General features: G+C 37.2%; 1 protein-coding gene across 1 annotated transcript in view; it reads left to right on the top strand.

Moving 5' to 3' along the window:
* Nucleotides 1-14,944: 14,944 nt before the first annotated feature.
* LOC141410262 (uncharacterized) overlaps nucleotides 14,945-19,746 on the top strand; it is a 30,212-nt gene continuing 25,410 nt past the window's right edge. The window contains exon 1 of the mRNA XM_074039141.1: nucleotides 14,945-15,069. Within this exon, the coding sequence (XP_073895242.1) occupies nucleotides 14,945-15,069 (125 nt within the window). The remainder of the gene's footprint in view (nucleotides 15,070-19,746) is intronic.

Raw genomic sequence — 19,746 nt, 5'->3', positions numbered from 1 at the left:
CGAATGGACATCAAATGAGTAGGAGTAGCTATTTTTATCTCAGACAAAACAAACTTTAAAGCAACAGCAGTTAAAAAAGACAAAGAGGGACACAATATTATGATAAAGGGCCTTGTCCAACAGGAGAATATCACAATACTAAACATATATGCAGTTAACACTGTAAGTCCAAAATTTATAAAACAATTACTAATAGACCTAAGAAATGAGCTAGACAGCAACACGATAATAGTGGGGAACTTCAATACACCACTGGCAGCAATAGACAGGTCATCCAGATACAAAGTCAACAAATAAACAATGGATTTAAACTATACCCTGGAACAAACAGGCTTAACAGATATTTACAGGACATTCTACCCAACAACCACAGATCAGTGCATGGAACTTTCTCCAAGATAGACCATACCACAGGCCACAAAAGGAGACTCAATGAATTTAAGAAAATTGAAATTCTATCAAGCACTCTCTCAGACCACAGTGGAATAAAACTGGAAATTAACTCCAAAAGGAACCTTCAAACCATGCAAATATATGGAAATTAAATAACTTGTTCCTGAATGATTATTAGGTCAAAAACGAAATCAAGATGGAAATTAAAAAATGTTTCAGACTGAATGACAATAGTGACACAACCTATCAAAACTTTTGGGATACAGTAAATATGGTGTTAAGAGGAAAGTTTATAGCCCTAAACACTTATATCAAAAAGTCTGAGGCCAGGTGTGGTGGTTCATGCCTGTCACCCAGCACTTTGGGAGGCCAAGGCAGGCAGTTCACCAGAGGTCAGGAGTTTGAGACAAGCCAGACCAACATGGTGAAACCCAGTCTCTACTAAAACTACAAAATTAGCTGGGCATGGTGGTGCATGCCTGTAATCCCAGCTACTTGAGAGGCTGAGGCAGGAGAATTGCTTGAACTGTGGAGGAAAATGTTGCAGTGAGCCAAGATCATGCCATTGCACTCCAGCCCGGGCAATGAGAGTGAAACTTCATCTCAAAAAAAAAAAAAGGAAAAAAAGAGGCTGAAAGAGCACAAACAGACAATCTAAGATCACACCTCAAGGAACTAGAGAAACAAGAAGAAAACAAAGCAAAACCCAGCAGAAGAAAGGAAATAACCAAGATAAGAGCAGAACTAAATGAAATTGAAACAAAAATACAAAATATAAATGAAACAAAAACTGGTTCTTTGAAAAGATAAATCAAATTGATAGACCACTAGCAAGGTTAATGAAGAAAACAAGAGAGAAAATTCAAATAAGCTCAATAAGAAACGAAATGGGAGATATTACCAACTGACACCATAGAAATACAAAAGATCTTTCAATGCTTCTATGAACACCTTTATGCACATAAACTAGAAAACCTAGAAGAGATGGACAAATTCCTGGAAATATATAACCCTCTTAGATAAATCAGGAATTATTAGACATGCTCAACAAACCAAGAACAAGCAGCAAGACTGAAATGGTAATTTTAAAATTATCAACACAAAGAAGTCCAGGACCAGATAGATTCACGGCAGAATTCTACAAGGCATGTGGCTTTATTTTAGAACAATCTAGATTCCTCTGAGTATGTACCCAGTAATGGAATTGCTGGGTTGAATGATACTTCTGTTTTTAACTCTTTGAGGAATCACATACTGCTTTCCACAATGGTTGAACTAATTTTCACTCCCATTAACAGGGTATAAGTATTTCCTTTTCTCCACAACCTAGCCAACATCTATTATCTTTTTACTTTTCATAAAAGCCCTTCTGTGTTCAGGGATTTATCCATTTTCTTCTGGTGTTTCTAGTTTATTTGCATAGAAGTGTTTATAGTATTCTCTGATGGTAGTTTGTATTTCTGTGGGATCGGTGGTGATATCCCCTTTATCATTTTTTATTGTGTCTATTTGATTCTTCTCTCTTTTCCTCTATATTAGTCTAGCTAGTGATTTATGTGTTTTATTAATATATTTTTAAAAAACAGCTTCTCAATTCATTGATTTTTTGAAGGGTCTTTGTGTTTCTATCTCCATCATTCCATTCTGATCTTCATTATTTCTTGTCTTCTGATAGTTTTGGGGTTTGTTTGCCCTTGGCCCTCTAGTTCTTTTAGTTTTGATGTTAGGATCTCAATTTGATATCTTTCTAGCTTTTTGATATGGGCATTTAGTGCTATACATTTCCTTCTTAACACGGCTTTAGCTGTGTTCCAGAGATTCTGGTACATTTTCTCTTTGTTCTTATTGGTTTCAAAGAACTTCTTGATTTCTCGTTGAATTTCAGTACTTACAAAGGAGTCATTCAGGGCAGGTTGTTCAATTTTCATGTAGTTGTGTGGTTTTGAGTGAGTTTCTTTCTTAGTCTTGAGTTCTAATTCGATTGTGTGGTGGTCTGAGAGACTGTTATGATTTCAGTTCTTCTGCATTTGCTGAGAAGTGTTTTACTTCCAATAATGTGATCAATTTTACAGTAAGTGCCATGCAGTGCTGAAAAGAATGTATATGCTATTGTTTGGGGGTGGAGAGTCCTGTAGATATCTATCAGGTCCACTTGATCCAGAGCCAAGTTCAAGTTCTGCATATCTTTGTTAATTTTCTCTCTTGATGATCTGTCTAATGTTGACAGTGGGGTGTTAAAGTGCCCCACTATTATTGAGCTGAAGTTTAAGTTTCTTTGTAGATTTCTAAAAACTTGTTTTATAAATCTGGATGCTCCTGTACTGGGTGCACATATATTTAGGATAGTTAGCCCTTTTTGTTGAATTCAACCCTTTACCACTATACAATACCCTTCTTTGTCTTTTTTTATCTTTGTTGGTTTAAATTCTGTTTTGTCAGAAAGTAGGATTGAAACTACCACTTTTTTCTGCTTTCCAATTGCTTGATAAATTTTCCTCCATCTCTTTATTTTGAGCCTATGTGTGTCTTTGCATGTGACACACATAGATGGATCTCTTGAATATAGTACCTCAATGGGTCTTTTCTTTTTATCTAGCTTGTAATTGTGTGTCTTTTAATTGGGGAATTTAGCCCATTTACATTTAAGGTTAATACTGTTATGTGTGAATTTGATCCTGTCATCATGATGCTAGCTGGTTATTTTGCAGACTTGTTGATGTAGTTGTCTCATAGTGTCATTGGTCTGTGGACTTCAGTGTGTGTTTTTAGTGGCTTTTAATGGTTTTTCCTTTCCATATTTAGTGCTTCCTTCAGGAGCTCTTGCAAGGCAGGCCTGGTGGTAACAAATTCCCTCAGCATTTTCTTGTCTGAAAAGGATTTTATTTCTCCTTCACTTATGAAATTTAGTGTGGCTGGATATGAGATTCTGGGCTGGAAAATTGTTAAGAATGCTGAGGATTGGTCCCCAATCTCTCTGCCTTGTAAAGCTTCTGCTGAGAGGTCTGCTGTTATTCTGATGGGCTTCCCTTTTTAGGTGACCTGGCCTTTCTCTCTGGCTGCCCTTAACATTTTTTCCTTCATTTTGACCTTGAGGAGTCTGATGATTATATGCCTTGGGATTGATCTTCTCATGAAGTATCTTGCTGGGGTTCTATAAAAAACTTAAATGTAAAATCTAAAACTATAAAAACTCTAGAAGAAAATCTAGGCAATACCATTCAGGACATAGGCAGAGGCAAAATTTTCATGATTAAAATGTCAAAATCAATTGCAAGAAAAGCAAAAATTTACACGTAATTTAATTAAACTAAAGAGCTTCTGCACAGAAAAGAAAACTAACATCAGAGTGAACAGACAACATACAGAATGAGAGAAAAATTTTATAATCTATCCATCTGACAAAGGTCTAATATCCAGAATCTACAAAGAACTTAAACAAATTTGCAAGAAGACAAACAAACCTATCAAAAAGTGGGCAAAGAACATGAACAGATACTCCTCAAAAGAAGACACTTATGTGACCAATAAACATATGAAAAAAAGCTCAACATCGCTGATCATTAGAGAAATGCAAATCAAGACCACAATGAGATAGTATCTCATGCCAGTCAGAATAGCAATTATTAAAAAGTCAAGAAACAACAGATGCTGGTGAGGCTATGGAGAAATAAGAATGCTTTTACACTATTGGTGGGAATGTAAATTAGTTCAACCATTATGGAAGACAGTGTGGCAATTCCTCAAGAACCTCGGACCAGAAATACCATTTAAGCCAGCAATCCCATTACGGGGTATATACCCAAAGGAAAATAAATCATTCTGTTTTAAAGATACATGCATGCATATGTTCATTGCAGCACCATTCACATCAGCAGAGACATGGAATCAACCCAAATACCCATCAATGATAGACAGGATAAAGAAAATGTTGTACATATACAACATGGAATACTATGCAGTCATAAAAAGAAATGAAATTGTTTCCTTTGCAGGGTCTTGGATGGAGCGGGAAGCCATTATCTTCAGCAAACTAACACAGGAAAAGAAAACCATATACTGCATGTTCTCATTTATAAGGGGGAGCTGAACAATGAGAACACATGGACACAGGAATGGGAACAACAAACACTGGGGCTTGTCATGGAGGGTGGAGGGAGGGAGAGAATCAGAATAAATAGCTAATGCATGCTGGGTTTAATACCAGCATGATGGGTTGGCAGTGCAGCAAACCACCATGGCACACATTTACCTATGTAATAAACCTGCACATCTTGCACATGTATCCCAGAACTATAAAATTAAATTAAAATAATATCTATTTTGACTGGTATGAGTTGGCATTTCATTTGGTTTTGATTAGCATTTCTCTAATGGTCAGTGAAATTAAGCTTTTTGTCAAACACTTATTGGCCACATGAATATGTTCTATAGAAAACTGTTCATGTCCTTTGCCCACTTTTTTATGGGTGGTTTCTTGTTTGTAAATTTGTTTAATTTCCTTTTAGATTCTAGATACTAGAGCTTTGTCAGATGCATAGCTTGCAAATTCTTTTTCCCATTCTGTAGGTTGTCTGTTTACTCTAGTGATAGCTTCTTTTGATATGCATAAGCTCCTTAGTTTAATTTTATCCCACTCATCAATTTATGCTTTTGTTCCAATTGTTTCTGGCATCCTTGTCATGAAATAGTTTCCCATGCCTATATCCAGGATGGTATTGTCTAGGTTGTCTTCCAGGGTTTTTATAGTTTTGGCTTTTATGTTTAAGTCTTTCATCCATCTTGAGTTAATTTTTGTATATGGTGTAAGGAAGGGGTCCAGTTTTAATATTTTGCATATGGTTAGCCAGTCATCCCAGGAAAACGTTTCTAATAGGGCATACTTTCCCAAAAATACTGCTTGTTTTTGTTGACTTTGCTGAAGATCAGGTGGTGATAGGTGTGTGACATTATTTCTGGCATTTCTCTTCTTTTCTACTGTTCTATGTGTCTTTTTTTTGTACCACTACCATGCTGTTTTGGTTACTGTAGCCTTGTAGTACAGTTTGAAGTCAATGTGATGCTTCTTGCTTTGCTCTTTCTGCTTAGGATTGCCTTGGTTATTTTAGTTCTTTTGTGGTTCCACATGAATTTTAAAATAATTTTTTCTAACTGTGGAAAAAATGTCATTGGTAGTTTCATAGGAACAATATTGAATCTATAAATTGCTTTGGGCAGTACAACCATTTTAACAATATTGATTCATCCTATCCTGGAGCATAGAGTGTTTTTCCATTTGGTTGTGTCATTTCTGATTTCTTTCAGCAGCATTTTGTTATTCTCATTGTAGAGATCTTTCATCTCTCTGGTTAGCCATGTCCCTAGGTATTTTATTCTTTAATCTTTTCATGGCTATTATGCATGGGCTTGCATTATTGATTTGACTCTCAGCTTGGACACTGTTGGTGTGCAGAAATGCCATATATCTTTGTACATTGATTTTGTATACTGATACTTTTATGAAGTTATCAAATCTAGGACTTTTGGGGAAGAGACTTAGAATTTTCTAGGTGTAGAATCATTATAGCACTTCTTTACACCAAATGATTAGTTTATTTAGGTCAAGTTGCTTTATATCTTTGCATTTCCAAGTATCTGGGATATGTGACATGGAGCTGGCATCCAATTAATATTTATTAAATAACTGAATCATTTTCATTAAAATTTTTTTCATCATCTGAAAAGATGTACTGGTAATTACATTAGTTCAATTTCATAAGGCATTTTCACAAACATAGTTTTCAGTTTCACACTATGCAAAATATGAACACACATGTCATTGCATGAGTGGTATGTCACCCAAAATTCATACCTAATACAGAAGTTCATTTATACATGAACTTATAAAGACATCCTTGAATCAATCACACTTTTAGGTTCCAGGGAAAGAGAACAAAAGACTTACACTAAACTTACTTCTCATTTCCAGCCCTTACATTCCAGTGTGAAAGACAAAATAATAACCAGAGAAAAAGAAGCAGCAGAAAAAGAATAACAAGGAGAAATAAAGAAGGATAAAAAGGAGAGGAGGGAAAGAAACAGCATTCCAAACACTTTTTGAATGTGTTAACTCAATTTTTGCAATAATCCCATGAGATAGATTACCATGATAACCCCACTTTGCAGGTGAACAAACTGTGATACAAACTTGCTTAATAGTTGGAAATAGTAAAATTAAATCAAAGGTATCTACCTACAGAAGCTAAGTACTTATTCATTCTGCTATACTGCTTTTCTAACACTCAAATAATTACAAAATAGTTTTGTAAGTGCAACGAGGGAATCAGTGGATGCTTAAAAGCATTAAAAATGACATACCGTCTCACACCAGTTAGAATGAGATACCACCTCACACCAGGTAGAATAGATCATCAAAAAGTCAGGAAACAACAGATGCTGGAGAGGATGTGGAGAAATAGGAATGATTTTACACTGTAGGTGGTGGTGTAAATTAGTTCAACCATTGTGGAAGACAGTCTGGTGATTCCTCAAGGGTCTAGAACTAGAAATACCATTTTACCCAGGATTCCCATTACTGAGTATATACCCAAGGGATTATAAATCATTCTACTATAAAGACACAGACACATGTATGTTTATTGCAGCACTATTCACAATGGCAAAGACTCAGAAGCAACCCAAATGCCCATCAATTATGGACTAGATAAAGAAAGTGTGGCACATATATATCACGGAATACAATGCAGCCATAAAAAAAGGATGAGGTCACATCCTTTGCAGGGACACAGATGAAGCTGAAACCATTTTCAGCAAACTAGCATGAGAACAGAAAACCAAACACCACATGTTCTCACTTATAACTGTGAGTTGAATAATGAGAACATGTGGACACAGGGAGGGGAACATGACACACCAGGGCCTGTTGGGGGGTTGAGGGCTAGGGAAAGGATAGCGTAAGGAGAAATAACTAATGTAGATGATGGGTTGATGAGTGCAGCAAACTACCATGGCACATGTATACCTGTGTAACAAACCTGCACATTGCTGCACATGTATCCCAGAAGTTAAAGTATTTTTTTAAAAGTAGGTTTTCATTTTCAAAAAATTAAAAAAAAAAAAAATACCCCAAGCTGAGCTGAGGAAGAGCTCCTGGAGTAGGTGATACCTGCACTCAAAATTGAAAAGCACAGAGATCTGGCAAGATGGCTGAATAGGAACAGTGTGGTCTGCAGCTCCCAGCGAGACCAATGCAGAAGGTGGGGTATTTCTGCATTTCCAACTGTGGTACCCAGTTCATCTCATTGGGACTGGTTAGGCAGTGGGTACAGCCCACAGAGGGTGAGCAGAAGCAGCGTGGGCATCGCCTGACCTGGGAAGTGCAAGGAGCTGGGGATCTCTGTCCCCGCAACCAAGGGAAGCCAAGAGGGACTGTGCTATCCAGCCCAGATACTACACTTTTCCTACAGTTTTTGCAATCCCCAGATCAGGAGATTCCCTCATGTGCTGACTCCACCAGGGCCCTGGGTTTCAAGCACAAAACTGGGCAGTTGTTTGGGCAGACCCCAAGCTAGAAGCAGTAGTTTTTGTTTTTGTTTGTTTGTTTGTTTTGTTTGTTTTTTTTCATATTCCAGTGGTACCTAGAACCCCAGTGAGACAACCATTCACTCACCTGGAAAGGAGGCTGAAGCCAGGGAATGAAGTAGTCTTGCTCATTGAGTCCCACTCCCATGGAGCTCAGCAAGCTAAGAACCATTGGCTTGAAATTCTTGCTGCCAGCACAGCAGTCTGAGGTCGACCTGGGATGATCAAGTTTGGTGGGGGAAGGGTTGCCTGTCATTAGTGAGGCTTGAGTAGGCTAATTTCCCCTGACAGTGCTAAGGAGGCCAGGAAATTCAGACTGGGTGGAATGTACCACAGCACAGCAAAGCGGCTGTGCCCAGACTGCCTCTCTAGATTCCTCCTCACTCAGCAGGATATCTCTGAAAGAAAGGCAGCAGTCCAGTCAAGAGCTTATGGATAAAACTCTCATCTTGCTGGGACAGACCACCTGGGGGAAGGGGAAACTGTGGGAGCAGCTTCAGCAGACTTAAACGTTCCTGCCTGCCAGCTCTGAAGAGAGCAGCAGATCCTCAAAAGAGGATTCTCCCAGCACAGCACTCAAGCTCTGCTAAGGGACAGACTGCCTCCTCAAGTGGGTCCCTGACCCCTATGCCTCCTGACCGGGAGACACCTTCCAGCAGGGGTTGACAGACACCTCATAAAGGAGAGCTCTGGCAGGCATCAGGCTGGTGCCCCTCTGAGACAAAGCTTCCGGAGGAAGGAACAGGCAGTGATCTTTGCTGTTCTGCAGCCTCCACTGGTGATACCCTGGCAAATAGGGTCTGGAATGGACCACCAGCAAACTGCAGCAGACCTGCAGAAGAGGGATATGACTGTTAGAAGAACAACTAACAAACTGAAAGCAATAACATCGACATCAACAAAAAGGACCCCCACACAAAAACCTCATCCAGAGGCCAGCAGCCTCAAAGATCAAAGGCAGATAAATCCACTAAGATGAGGAAAAAACAGTGCAAAAATGCTGAAAATTCCAAAAACCAGAATGCATCTTATCTTCCAAATAATCGCAACTCCTCTCCAGAAAGGACACAAAACTGGATGGAGAATGAGTTTGACAAATTGTCAGAAGTAGGCTTCAGCACATGGGTAATAACAAACTCCTCTGAGCTAAAGGAACATGTTCTAACTCAATTCAAGGAAGATAAGAACATTGATGGAACGTTACAAGAACTAACTAGAATAACCAGTTTAGAGAAGAACATAAATGACTTGATGGAGCTGAGAAACACAGCATAAGAACTTCATGAAGCATACACCAGTATCAATAGCCAAATCAACCAAGCAGAAGAAAGAATATCAGAGACTGAAGATCAACTTAATGAAATCAGGCATGAAGACAAGAGAGAAAAAAAGAATGAAAAGGAATGAACACAGCCTCCAAGAAATGTGAGACTATGTGAAAAAACCAAACCCATGATTGATTAGAATACCTGAAAGTGATGGAGAGAATGGACCCAATTTAGAAAATGACGAGTTGATGGGTGCAGCACACCAACATGGCACAAGTATACATATGTAACAAACCTGCATGTTATGCACATGTACCCTACAACTTAAAGTATAATAATAATAAATAAATTAAATAAATAAATAAATAAATAAATAATAAAAAAATAAAAAAAAAAAAAAAGAAAACACATTTCAGGATATTATCTGGAGAATTTAGCCAACCTAGCAATACAGGCCAACATTCAAATTCAGGAAATACAGAGAACACCACAAAGATACTCCTTGAGAAGAGCAACCCCAAGACACATAATCTTCAGATTCTCCAACGTTGCAACAATGGAAAAAATGTTAAGGGCTGACAGAGAGAAAATGCAGGCTAACTACAAAGGGAAGCTTGAGGGACTAACAGCAGATCTCTCTGCCGAAACCCTACAAGCCAGAAGAGAGTGGGGACCAATATTCAAAAGTCTTAATGAAAAGGATTTTCAACCCAGAATTTCATATCCAGCCAAACTAAGCTTCATAAGTGAAGAAGAAATAAGATCATTTCCAGACAAGCAAATGCTGAGGGATTTTGTTACCACCAGGCCTGCCCTACAAGAGCTCCTGAAAGCACTAAATATGGAATGAAAAAACTGGTACCAGCCACTGCAAAATTACATCAAAATATAAAGACCAATGACACTATGAAGAAACTGCATCAATTAATATGCAAAATAGCCAGCTAGCATCATGATGACATGATCAAATTTATACATAATATTAACCTTATATGCAAATGGACTAAATGCCCCAATTAAAAGACACAGAGTGGCAAATTGGATAAAGAGTCAAGATCCATCAATGTGCTGTATTCAGGAGACCATCTCACGTGCAAAGACACACATAGGCTCAAAATAAAGGGATGAAGGAATATTTAACAAGAAAATGGGAAGTGGAAAAAGCAGGGGTTTCAATCCTAGTTTCCAACAAAGTAGACTTTAAACTAATGTAAACAGAACCAAAGACCAAAACCACATGATTATCTCAATAGATGCAGAAAAGTCCCCCCAAAAATTTGAACACCCCTTCATGCTAAAAATTCTCAAAACACTCAGTATTGTTGGAAGATATCTCAAAATCATAAGTTATTTATGACAAACCCATAGCCAATATCACATTGAATGAGAAAAAGCTCAAAGCATTCCCTTTGAAAACTGGCAAAAGAAATAAAAGGTATTCAAATAGGAAGAGAGGAAGTCAAATTGTCTCTGTTTACAGATGACATGATTGTATATTTAGAAAACCCCATCATCCCAGCCCAAAAACTCTTTAAGCTTATAAGCAACTTGGACAAAGTCTCAGGATACAAAATCAATGATTTATAGATTCAATGCTAGTCCTGTTAAGCTACCATTGACTTTCTTCAAGGAACTAAAAAAAACTAATTTAAATTTTATATGGCACCAAAAAAGAGCCTGTATAGCCAAGACCATTCTAACCAAAAAGAACAAAGTTGGAGGCACCAGGCTACCTGACTTCAAACTACACTACAAGCCTACAGTAACCAAAATGGTACGGTACTGGTACCAAAACAGATGTATAGACCAGTGGAACAGAATAGAGGCCTCAGAAATAACACCACACATCTACAACCATCTGATTTTTAACAAACCTGACAAAAACAAATAATGGGGAAAGGATTTCCTATTTAATAAATGACGTTGGGAAAACTAGCTAGCCATGTGCAGAAAAAAGAAACTGGACACCTTTCTTACACTTTATACAGAAATTAACTCAAGTTGGATTAAAGACATAAATTTAAAACCTGGAACCATAAAAACCCTAGAACCATAAAAAAAAAAAAAAAAAAAAAAAAAAAAAAAAAAAAAAAAACCACAAAAAAAACCACAAACATAAAAACCTAGGCAATACCACTCAGGACATAGGCATTGGCAAAGACTTCATGACTAAAACACCAAAAGCAATTGCAACAAAAGCCAAAATTGACAAATGGATCTAATTAAACTAAAGAGCTTCTCCACGGCAAAAGGAACTATCATCAGAGTGAACAGGCAACCTACAGAATGGGAGAAAATTTTTGTAGTCTATCCATCTGACAAAGGGCTAATATGCAGAATCTATAAGGAACTTAAACAAATTTTCAAGAAAAAACCAAACAACCCCATCAAAAAGTGGGCAAGGAATATGAACAGACACTTTTCAAAAGAAAACATTTACGTACAAACATATGAAGAAAAGCTCTTCACTGTTTATTAGAAAAATGTAAATCAAAACCACAATGAGGTATCATCTTATATCAGTTAGAATGGTGATCATTAAAAAGTCAATCAAAAGACAGTGTGGCAATTCCTCAAGGATCTAGAACCAGAAATACCATTTGACCCAGCAATCTCATTACTGGGTAGATACCCAAAGGATTAGAAATCATTCTACTATAAAGACACATGCACACGCAAGTTTATTGCAGCACTATTCACAATAGCAAAGACTTGGCACCAACCCAAATGCCCATCAATGATAGACTGGATAAAGAAAATGTGGTGCATATATAACATGGAATACTATGCAACCATAAAAAAAGAATGAGCTGATGTGCTTTTCAGGGACATGGATGAAGCTGGAAACCATCATTTTCAGCAAAGTAAGATGAGAACAGAAAACCAAACACCACATGTTCTCACTCATAAGTGGGAGTTGAACAATGAGAACACACGGACACAGGGAGGGAAGCATCACACACTGGGGTCTGTCAGGGGGTAGGGAGCAAGGGGAGGGAGAGCATTAGAACAAATACATAATGCATTTGGGCTTAAAACGTAGATGATGGGCTGATAGGTGTAGCAAACCACAATGGCAGATGTATACCTATGTAACAAACCTGCACATTCTGCACATATATCCCAGAACTTAAAGTAAAATAAAAATAAAAATAAAAATTGAAAAGTACTTAAGGCTTGCCAAACAAAAAGAGGATGAATGAAGAGGGATGATGATAGAGATACATAATTAAAAAAAGGCAAGGCTTCACTTACTTTATAAAGAGAAAATGAAGGCAACCTCTCCCTTTTTTCTTACCATCCACAAACACATATAAACACTATATTCCCTTTAATGTAAGACACTGTCAATTGCAAAATGTATCTATATTTTTCATGATATAATGTGGGGGTAAATGTGCATCTTTGAATCAACAGCATGCAATATATAGGCCTCTGTTAACAAAGAAACTTCACAGAGGTATAGAAGTCTCCCATTCTTGCAATCTAGCTGTTACGTTACAGCTTCATGAACCTAAAGTGTTTAATGAAAATCTTATTGTATTCCACTAATATATTTTACTTACATATTTGCACTCAAATTGTATAAATGATTATTGAGCACCTCATTTGTATCAAGACATGATCAGAGAAGTTTATAAAAATATATTATATGAGATTTAATAATTAGAAAGTAACAAACATAGAATGAAGATATCTTAAAAGTGAGAAACAAATTTGGCTATAATATTAATGATCAGTCCAGTATGAAAAACACAGTAAGTTATTCAATACCCAGTTTCCATTACATGAAAACAAATCAATAACTGTCAAGAAGCAAAACTATCTACCACTCCTAAGTTCTGGGATGAATTTTCCCCTGAATTTTAATGAGAAACCTATCACCATAGCAATTATATTTGGAATGTTATTTCTTAAAATATCTTTCAGTGAAGGCTAATCATATACTACCAACTCCAATTTAATAAAGGCAATTCAAGAAGGAGATAAGACAATTCACTCTAAAATACACACCTTTAACTATTTGGCTTAATTCAGGGGAAAACTCTAGTGTCGAAAATGAAAAATATATGGATTGCATATCACTTAGGTAAACTTGAAGCTAAGATGATGGCTATTCTGAACTTGAAAAAGCATTAAGTAGGAGTAAAATCAAGGCAATATTCCTTAACAAATATCTGCATTAAAGTTATTGTATGCATTCATCAAATTGCATCAACTGTAAGGAAGTGAGTTTAACACCATCCTGTGAAGTTATGCTATAGTTTGAATGTGTCCTTCAAATTTCATGCATTGGAAACTTAATCCCAAAATTTGTATGTTGATGGTATTTGGAGGTGGGGTATTTGGGAAATAACTAGGATTAAAGAATGTCACTAGGTTGAGGCCTCTATAATGGGACTGATAGTTTTATAAGAAGAGAGACCTAATTAGACATGCACACCACTTCCCTCTTGCCATGTGATGTCCACTGCCATGTTATGACACAGTAAGAAGGCCCTCACAAGATACCAGTGTCATATTCTTGGACTTCCTAGCCTCCTGAGCGATGAGCTATATAAACTCTTATTCTTTATAAATTACCCTGTCTTTCACACTCAGTTATAGCAACAGAAAACAAACTGAGACAACCTAAGAAGTTTAATCACAATATGCATATAAGTAGGGATGATATTAGAAATATTTAACCACTAATAAAATAAAATTTTGTCATGTTACTATTGCTTAAGTATGGCATAAGAAACCAACTCTATTGTGAAATAGGAATTTTTACTGGAATAGGTCCCACTAGTTCCTCTACTAAGCCAAATCTTAACCCTTAAATTGTTAGATTATTGGTAGGTGTAGAGAGCCCTAGGGTGAAAGGCTGAGCCAGCCTTGAGGAAAAATAGGACTCAGAGGGCTTGGAAACAGCAGCTATGTACTATCATGTATTGAAGTTTTCAAAGTTAACAACCACTATAGCTATAGCAGCATATGCTGAGTGAATTTCAGTATTATTAGCAAATTTCACTTTTTTTTGTAAGAATTAAGTTTATATAACAAAAAGTTATTATCAAAAACAGAGTCAAATATCATTATTTTTTACTTCAATGTTTCCTGAAGAGTCCTAGGTATTTAATGACTCCTTTGTTTCTTCATGTATATATAAAATTCTTCTGATACTCCTTATTCCATCTCTTCCTTATCCTCAAAACAAAATTAAATAATATTAAATAAAATAATATTTGAAAAGAAACAGTTAAGAGTAGGTTGCAGCTGGGAGAAGGAGATACAGGCAAAGGCATAGTCCTGTAGAGTCTTCAATTGTGTTTTAATATATGAATAGGTGGGAAGAAACTCTGTGAAGCCTGCAAGAGAGTACCTAGCAAGGTACTTTGAGCTCAGTTAACATTCTAGATGCAAAGAAGTGGGAAATACAAAAATAAAAAAAAATTAAAAATTAAACAGAGACTCAGCAATCTGTGGGAAAACATCAAGTAAATTGATATACAGGCAATTTTAGTCTCAGAAAAAGGAAATAGGACAAAACAACATAGTAATAATACAATGGTAAACATTTTCCAAATCTACTAAAAATATAAGTAGAAACATAAAAAATATCAAGAAAGATAAATACAGAGGAAACCATACCTAACCACACCAGAGTCAGTTTCTGAAAACCATGGAAAAGACAAAACTGTTAAAAGCAACCAGAGGAAAAAATGGACATTACATACATAAGAGCAACAATAAGAATTATTGATGACTTCTTATCAGAAGAAATGCAAGTCAGAAAACAATTAAATGACAGCTTCGACATGCTGAAAGAAGATAAGTCAACTTGGAAGTTTGTATTCCACAAAAGCATCCTTCACAAATGAAGATAAAATAGACATTGTCAGAAAAAAATCTAAATTAATTAATCACCAGTAGAACTTCACTTGAAAATATATTGAAGTTCTTTAGGTTGAAAAAAAAATTGACACCAGATGAAAACAAGTACACAAGGGAATGAAGATCACTGTAAGTGAAAATTGAGGATAGATGTGAATGACTTATTGCAGACTTTGTGTTTTCTCTAAAAGACAAGTAATTACAGTTTAAGTCAAAATAATAATACATTAAGAGGTTTATAGAAGGAAAATGCATGGGAACAACCACAAAAGATGAAAGGGGTAAATGGAAATTTATCATTGAAGTTTTAGTACATTTCACATAAAGAAGTATAAAATTGTAACAACTTAAAAATAGATATTGTAATCCCTAAAGCAACCAAATAATAAACAACAAAGAAGTAAAGACTTTTTAAAAGAACATAAAATGGAATAATAAACCTACTTTATTAGTCAAAAAAGTCCTTAAAAATGGAAAAATAAGCAAAGAACAGATGGAACAAATGGAAAAGATATATTAAGGTAATGGACTTAAACCCAACCGTAACAATAATTACATCAAATAAAAATGGCAAAACAACTAACTTAAATATCAGACTGAAAAACAAAAATACAACTACATGCTGTTTATAAGAGATGATTTTTACATATAAAAATATAGGAATTAAAAAGTAATGGCCCTGAACAGTGGCTCCTGCCTGTAATCCCAGCACTCTGGGAGGCTGAGGCAGGTGGATCATGAGGTCAGGAGATCAAGACCATCCTGGTTAACACGGTGAAACAACCTCTCTACTAAAAATGCAAAAATTAGCTGGCTGTGGTGGCATGCGCCTGTAGTCCCAGTTACTTGGGAGGTCAAGGCAGGAGAATTGCTTCAGCCTGGGAGGCAGAGGTTGCAGTGAGCAGAGATCGCACCATTGCACTCCAGCCTGAGTGACAGAGAAAGGCTCTGTCTAAAATTTAAAAATTAATTAATTTAAAAAAAAATAATGGTATCAGATGGATATAGTGGCTTATGCTTATAATCCCAGAGCTTTGGAAGGCCAAAGCAGGAAGAACACTTGAGGCCAGGAGTTTGAGACCAGCCTTGGCAATATAGCGAGACCCCATCTGTATAATTTTTTTTTAATTAGGTAGGTGTGGTGGTGTACATCTGTAGTCTGAGCTACTTGAGAGGCTGAGGTGGGAGGATCACATGAGTGCAGGAGTTCTGGGTTACAGTGAGCTATGATCACACTACTATACTCCTACCTGAGAATTTGAGTGATAAAATGAAACTATGTCTCTTAAATTTTTTTTTAAATGCACATAATAATCATAAGCTACATTAATGTCAGCTAAAGTAGATTTTAATATAAGAAATATGACATTATAAGAATATTTATAATGACAACATCATCAATTAAGAAAACACAGTGATTCTAAGAAATATTACCAGTTATAAGAACATTTATAATGACAACAGCATCAATTAAGAAAACATAGTGATCCTAAATATTGTCACTATAAAAAGAGTTTTAAAATACACAAAAATAGAGTTTCAGCTTAAACACACACAAACACACACAAAATTGATAGACTTAAGGGGAGAAATAAATAAATCCAAATTTACAATTTTTAACACTATTCTCCCAGTAATTGATTTCCAAGGTTTAAAATTATACAAATATAATTGAACAGGAAGGAGGCACAGCAAGATGGCAGAATAGAAAGCTGAACTGATCATCCACCTACAAGGACACCAATTAAACAACTATCTACACAGAGAAAACAATTTCATAAAAAAACAAAAATTAGGTGAGCCCTCATAGTACCTGGATTTAACTACATACCACTGAAAGAGGCAGTGAAGAAACAGAAAAAAACAGTCTTGAATCATCAACACCACTTCTCTGCCACTCCTGGCCACTGCCACATGGTGCAAAGAGTATCTCTGGGTGCTGGGGGAGGAAGAGCACAGCAAATGTGAGGCATTGAACTCACTGCTGTCCTACTAAAACAGAAAGGAAAACTAGACCAAATTTAGTAGATACCTGCCAATGGAGAGAGCATTTAAACCAGCCCTAGCCAAAGGGGACTCACTGATCCCAGCAGTACAAACTTGACTTCCTACAAACCACAACACCACAGGCTACAGTGTTCTGGTGCTCTAAGTAGATGTGAAAAGCAGTCTATGCCATAAGGACTGCAATACTTAGGTGAGTCCTAATGCTGAACCGGGCCCAGAAACAGTGGACTGGGAAGGCAGAGGAGGCACTCAACCTACCAAAACACCAATCACCCCTCCCCTAACCCCAAGCTGCAGAGCTTGCAGGTCCAAAAGAGGCTCCTTCCTTCCACTTCTTCCCAGAGGGAAGAATAGGGGAGGACTCAAGATGTGTCTCACATCTTGGATACCAGTTTTGCAGCAGCAGGATGGGGCACTGGTCAGAATCATTAGGCCTCCATTCCAGACCCTAGATTCCACGTTACATTTCTAGACACACCCTCAGTCATAAGGGACACACTGTCTTGAGGGAAGGATCCAATCCTGACAGTATTCACCACCTGCTAAGTGAAGAGCCCTTGGGCCCTGAATAACCAGCAGTGATACCCAAGTACTATGTTGAGGGCCTTGGGTGAGCCTCAAGACTTGCTAGTGAGATTCAGCACATTAATAGCTATAGTGGCTATGGAACAACACTCCTTCTGCTTGAGAAAAGCAGAGAAAAAATAAAGGGAACTTTGTCTTGTACCTTAGGAAGCAGTAGAGCCACAGAGAGGTAGAGCACCAAGTGGGCTCTTGGGATCCCTGATTCAAGGACTTGACTCTTGGACAGCATCTCTGGACCTGCCCAGGGCCTGAGAGGGGTGTCCACGGTCCTGAAGGGTGAGCTCCAGGCCAGTCAACATGTACCACAAGCTGACTTAAGAATCTGTGAGCATTAAGTGAGCATTGGCAGTAGACTGGCAGAACTCCCTATGGCCTGTGGTGGTGGGTGGATACAGGGTGTGGCTTCTCTGCCTTTGGAAAGGGGAGGGAAGAGGAGAAAGAACTGTTTTGTGGTTTCATTGCCACCTCAGCCACAGTACAATATAATACGAGGTGGAATTCTAAAGTTTTGACCCTAGTCCCCAACTCCTGGACAGCACCTCTAGAACCAACTGGGCCCAGAGGAACTCACTACCTTGAAGAGAAGAATGGAGACCTAACTGGTTTTGTCAACTGCTGATTACAGAGCCCTTAGACCTTCAGTAAACATAGGCAGTAGCCAGGGAGTTGTTACAGCAGGAATTGGATGAGATCCAGTGCTGTGCTGGCTTCAGGTCTGACCCAGGGCAGTCACAGTGTGGTAGCCACAAAGGTGCTTACATCACTTCACCCTCAGATTTAGGTGGCTCAGAATAGAGAGAGATTCCATTTGTCTGGTAGAAACTAAGGGAAGAGAACAAGAGTCCCTGCCTGGCAATCTAGAGAATTCTCCAGGATCTTGTCAAAGATCATCAAAACAGTACCTTTATGAGTATGCAAGAACCACAGCATTGCTGGGCTTTGAGTGCCCCTTACAACAGATACAGCTTAGATCTAACACCCAAGTCCTTTCAAATATCTTTAAAGCCTTTCCAAGCAAGTTGGGCACAAACAAGTCCAGATAGTGAAGACTACAATAACTACATAAGTTTTCAATTCCCAGACACCAAAGAACATCTACTAGCATCAACACCATCTAGGAAAACATGGCATCACCAAATGAACTAAGTAAGCCACCAGGATTCTCTAATTCTGGAGAAACAAAGACATGTGACCTTTCAGACAGTTAATTCAAAATAGCTGTGTTGAAGAAACTCAAAGAAATTCAAGATGACAAAGAGAAGGAGTTCAGAATTCTTCCAGATAAATTTAATAAAGAGACTGAAACAATTAAAAAGAATCATGCAAAAATTCTGGATCTAAAAAATGTAATTGGCATACTGAACAATGCATCAGAGACTCTTAATAGCAGAATTGATCAAGCAGAAGAAAGAATCTGTGAGCTTGAAGACAGGCTACTTGAAAATACATAGCAGAGACAAAAGAAAAAATAATAATAAACAATAAAGCACACCCACAGACTCTAGAAAATAGCCTCAAAAGGACAAACCTAAGAGTTATTGACTTTAAAGAGGAAGTAGAGAAAGAGACAGAGTTAGAAAGTTTATTCAAAGGGATAATATCAGAGAACTTCCTAAACCTAGGAAAAGATATCAATATCCAAATACAATAAAGTTATAGAACACCAAGCAGATTTAACCCAAAGAAGACTATCTCAAGGCATTTAATAATCAAATGCCCAAAATTCAAGGATAAAGAATGGATCCTAAAAGCAGCAAGAGAAACAAATAACATACAATGGAGCTTCAGTATGTTTGGCAGCAGACATTTCAGTGGCAACCTTACAGACCAGGAGACAGTGACATGACATACTTAAAGTGCCAGAAGAAAATAACTTTTACCATAGAATAGCATATCCTGTGAAAATATCCTTCACACGGTAAAGAGAAATAAAGACTTTTTCAGACAAACAAAAGCTGAAGGATGTCATCAACACCAGACCTATCTTACAAGAAATGCTAAAGGAAGTACTTCAATCACAAAGAATAGGATGTTAGTG

This window comes from Macaca fascicularis, chromosome 5, assembly GCF_037993035.2.
Source record: "Macaca fascicularis isolate 582-1 chromosome 5, T2T-MFA8v1.1".
Lineage (NCBI taxonomy): Eukaryota > Metazoa > Chordata > Mammalia > Primates > Cercopithecidae > Macaca > Macaca fascicularis.
The sequence above is the reverse complement of the archived record's forward strand: the minus strand, read 5'-3'. Positions and strand labels throughout refer to the sequence as shown.